Raw genomic sequence first — 4,957 nt, 5'->3', positions numbered from 1 at the left:
CCTAATCTTTCACACCCAAGTTTCATCCGCATAAAACCTTGCGTCAAATCCGTACTGATTCCAGGAATCCTGTCAGTTTTGTCTCCTTCAGCAATTATATAATCATGATACACATCAAGAAAACATTATCCTCACGCATAAACAACAAGCTGCTGGATCCTTTGTGTTGTTTCAAATGTTTGACCTCATCATTACTATGTAGTTTACTTGATGAATGCACATCTTTAACATAGCAATGACATCTAAGCATCAGAAACTACTTCATCCTTCTCCAAATTACTAACTTGTAAAGAGCTTAGGTGAAGGTTGTTAGCTAGATTATTAGTTGCCTTTGATCATTGGGTTACATAATCAGTGTTCACCTGGGATTTTCCACTAGCAATTGAAAAACAAGTTTATAACTTACTGTGGTATAACTTCAGCAGAGAACCCAGAACAAAGAAGCCACATATTCTTGTGTGGTGCTTTCTCTCCTTCAGCTACCTCTCCAAAATATACAAAAACAGGAATACAAAATTCTAACTATTGACTCAGGCAGACATACATTCATAATAGACAGCTATCTATAACTAACACATCAATCTGCTACTATTTTCATTATAAATAGCCCTATCTGTTTTGCAATAATAGTGCTAGGTCACATGTTACTACATGAATGACTATCTTAGCTAGCCTCCTGTGTGTAAATGAACGAAGGTTAATCTGACATGGAACTAGTGTGGTCCTGAAATATATTTCACTTCACAGCCATGAAAATCAATGGTGCTGCTGCCACTTTTTTCTTTTTCTTCCTACATAAATAGCCTCCAGCTACAGAGAAACCAGATGAACCTGTTGGTGGTATAGATTGTTTTAAGTAGTATGTGAGTGCATGCATGTGTATGTGTGTATGTATTATATTATATATGTATAGATAGGTTGATAGATAAATAGATAGTATGAGTGATTTTCATATTCTCTTTCTTCGTTCCCCCTTTTCCCTTTTTTTTCTTTTATCTAGTATTCATTGAATGAATATATTTGTTGATGTTGGAACTGGTGTGGTAATAATAATAACAACAACTGAAAATAGTTTTGCATGGCTACTAATCTTATTTTGTAGTGATGGTTTAAGAAGGGGTAGGGGAACTTATTTCTTATTCACTGTATCCTTTTGGTAAATTTAATATACTATTTAATATAAGGTATTTCAGTTTTAGGTAAATTCTTTGTTGATTGGCTTCCTCCATTTTCCATTCAATAGTCAGTTGGGGGAAGTTTTGGGAGCTATTTGGTGGCTATTTCTCTGAAGTGCAACAACCATATTGGCTAATGGTTCATTTGTTTTTTAAAGTGAATTGGAAAATATTTCTCCATTTTATTATATTGTTGCCATACTACTACTACTACTACTGCTGCTGCTGCTGCCAGAAGTTGGTTAATTTCAAATTTCACTGAACTTGATTTTACATTTTTGTTCTGACTTTGGATCAGTCTTGATCCAGTATACATATGATGAAAACCATTTCAGCCATGACCACCTCTTTTATTTCAGACTCCATGTGTCTAGGAAATCCTCCTTGTGTGCACCCTTTTGTTTTTTTATAGATGGTTGGGTGTGAAATTTTGGTTGTTATTTCTAGCAGGTTCAGCGATCACATAACAATTCAATCAGTGGGTTATCAGTTAAGTATTGGGGTTATTCTAATTGATTGTTCCTTCCCTCTAAAACAGGGGTGGGGGAACCCCCGCCCGTGAGCACAATTGTGCCCGCAGGCTGGTATACATGTATGTACAAAATATAGTAAATTTTTCAATAATAAAATTTATACAATGCTCATAGTCCTTGCGACATAGGTCGCGTTTCTACTATGACTTAAAATGATTAAACTCAAACAGAAATCGTCTGGTAATTGCCATTTGAATGGAAATTTTGTTTTCACTATAAAACATATATTGCTAAGTTTGTACCACCCCCTTGAGACCCAACTACCTTCTAGCTGAAAAATATAGAATACCTCATAATTAATATAAACGTCCTAAGTTCAGTGGCGGCGTTAATGAAAATGTTATGTGTTAATTTAATGTGTTAAACTTATCTTTATTAATGTATATTGAATTATACATAGATATATACAAGATTTACACTGATATAAGAGTCAGAACTTGTGATCTGCACGTGGACCTTTTTCTTTGGAAATTTTTGCCCACTGCACTAAAATGTTTCACCACCCCTACTCTAAAATGTGACCTGGTGCTGAAAGATAGAACTAAGCATTGCTTTGTGCAATGACAGGAATAGCAGGCCACAGGATTAAGTGTTTTTCAGTAATTACTTTTGTTTTCACATTGTGAGGTTTAAATTCTGCTGATATTAACTTTGCTTTTCATTCATCTAGAGTTAAGAATCAGTACCCGTAAAATACTTGGACCAACTGGTCTAATCAACTGTGCTTTTCACAACATTTGAGACTTTGTGCGCATGTGAAAAATATATTGAGAAACATTAATCACACAGATATAATGTTTCGAAGATAAGAACAGTAGCCTATTTTATAGTTAATGTTCTCCATAGATCTGGTAGCTGTTTATTACTGGTAAAACTGTCTTTTCCAAAGACATATGGTTACTACAAGGAGTATAAATTCACATTTGATCTAAATTTAAGTTTTTGTATATCTTACTCCATCTTCTCAGTGCTTTTTTAATGCAAATATCAAACATGCTGTCTCAAAGAAGACCTGTTATTGTGAGTGTTTATTGAATAGTAAACATATTAATTGGTTCATGTAAATTAGGTGATTGTGTATTTTAAGGAACACACATGTGAAAGAGCCAGTGTTGTTAATTTTGTGGTGAATAAGTTGAACTAAATGAAGAGAAACAGGAAACTAAATTGATTTTTTTTTTTCATGAATAATGGCGGTCAGAGATAAACCAATGGAGATACTTTGCAAAATGTCATGTGATCTTAAAATGGGTATTAGCATAGAAAGAACAGTGAGTGGAGTTGAACTAATGAAAACATGTGAATTCAGGAAGTTATGTTTTGACTGGTATAACAAATAGATAATAATCTTTTCTACTATAGGCACAAAGTCTGAAATTTGTGGCGGCGGGGGGGGGGGGACTAGTTGATTACATCAACCCTAGTGTTTCACTGGAACTTAATCTCTTGACCCCGAAAGGATGAAAGGCAAAGTCGACCTGGGTGGATTTTGAACTCAGAACGTAGCGACGGGTGAAACACCACTAAGCATTTCGACCAGCATGCTAACAACAACAAATGGATAATAATGCCAGATAGGAAAAAGAGAAACAATGATGGTATTTATGATGCTATCATGATAATCTTTGAAGTAATCCCTGGAATATCGATCATGCAGTGTCTGACTATTTGAGAGAAAGAAAGAGTTGGGGGAGATGCAGTCAATGATGGATATTTAGACAAAGAAAGAGGATCTAAAGGATTTTATTCTGAGAGACTAGATTAGATCCTATTTGTAAGTTGTGAACAAATAGTGGCTGTGTGGTTAGAAGCTTGCTTTCCAACCACATGGTTCTGGGTTCAGGCCCACTGTATGATATTTTGGGCAAGTGTCTTCTACTATAGCCTTGGGCCAACCAAAGCCTTGAGTAGATTTGATAGACAGAAACTGAAAGAAGCTTACTGTATGTGTGTGTGCCTTTCTGTGTGTGTGCATGTGTATATATGTTTTCATGTTTGCCTCCAACCACTACTTGATGACTGGTTTTGGTGTGTTTACATCCCCATAACTTAGTGGTTTGGCAAAAAGAGGCTTAATAAAAAAAACAAGTACTGGGGTTGATCCATTCAACTAAGAATTCTTTAAGGTGGTGCTTCAGCATGGCCAAAGTCTACTGACTGAAGCAAGTAAAAAAAAAAAAAAAATAGATGTAAGTGACTGGATCTTGGATTTACAGAAAATAGTTTCTTCTTCAAAGTAAAAGAATAGGTAAACTGTCAATTGCTAAGTCAGTGATTTACTCTTTTCTGATTCTGAAGTATTGTGAAGAAGAATAATTTTACTAATTTATAGAGAACAGCTTAATATAATAAGCTTTATTCTTGATTCAGCCCTCTAGTTGTAGCCATGCTGGGGCTCAGTCATCATGCTAAAACTCTCTCTCTCTCTCTCTCTCTCTCTCTCTCTCTCTCTTGCTTGCTCTCCATCCCCCCTGCTTCTCTCTCATTTATTTATTTAACAATAAATAGAGGAAATGGTGAAAGTTTGACTGATAGGAAACTGACTTTGTGTTCTAATGTGAAGAAATATTATTAAGTGTTGCATTTGAATTACAAGTTTGGGTTGGTGAATGGTGTCTAGCTGGATGAAGACTTAGAAAATATTTTCAGTTAGATGGGAGTTATGCAAAAATATAGAACAGATTTTGATAAAGTAGTGTAAGAAGGAACTCTTGAAGTTTGTTTCTGAAATATGTACATGTTTTCTTTTTTATTATAAACCCTGGAGTAGTTGATGACATGTCTTAAGTATTGGATATGCTCTCTATCATATTTCTGACAAATAAATTGAATTAATTCTCATGAAATCTTAAAATTTTTGTGTCAAAATAAGAAATGTGCATTGTGGGATGTGTCAACTAAATACTTGTCTTGGTTTTGTTGAAATGATTCTTCTTTGTGTGTGTGTGTGTGTGTGTGTGTGTGTGTGTAGGATTTGTATTAGATCCTATTTTGACATATTCGTTTCCATTTACATAAGTGTTACTGCTATTATGTTTCTATATTTATAAATATAATTAGTTGTTTGATATAATTATTGTATACAAAGAATCCTTGACCTCAACACTTAGTCATAAATTGAAAAAAAGCATCTTATCTCATATTTTAATCTTTCAGTGCTTCCTAAAGTTATTCTATTTAAAATTTATTTTTATATTTATTATAAATATGTATCATAAACAATTTTTTGAAGTGTTTTTCTGAAATAGT

General features: G+C 34.1%; 1 protein-coding gene across 1 annotated transcript in view; it reads left to right on the top strand.

The window, feature by feature from the left end:
• Positions 1-2,898: 2,898 nt before the first annotated feature.
• Positions 2,899-4,957, top strand: part of LOC106871941 (uncharacterized) — a 101,902-nt gene continuing 99,843 nt past the window's right edge. The window contains exon 1 of the mRNA XM_052975293.1: positions 2,899-2,979. Coding sequence (XP_052831253.1) covers positions 2,899-2,979 — 81 coding nt within the window. The remainder of the gene's footprint in view (positions 2,980-4,957) is intronic.

The sequence above is a fragment of the Octopus bimaculoides genome, chromosome 21 (genome assembly GCF_001194135.2).
Source record: "Octopus bimaculoides isolate UCB-OBI-ISO-001 chromosome 21, ASM119413v2, whole genome shotgun sequence".
NCBI classification, from domain to species: Eukaryota; Metazoa; Mollusca; class Cephalopoda; order Octopoda; family Octopodidae; genus Octopus; species Octopus bimaculoides.
The sequence above is the reverse complement of the archived record's forward strand: the minus strand, read 5'-3'. Positions and strand labels throughout refer to the sequence as shown.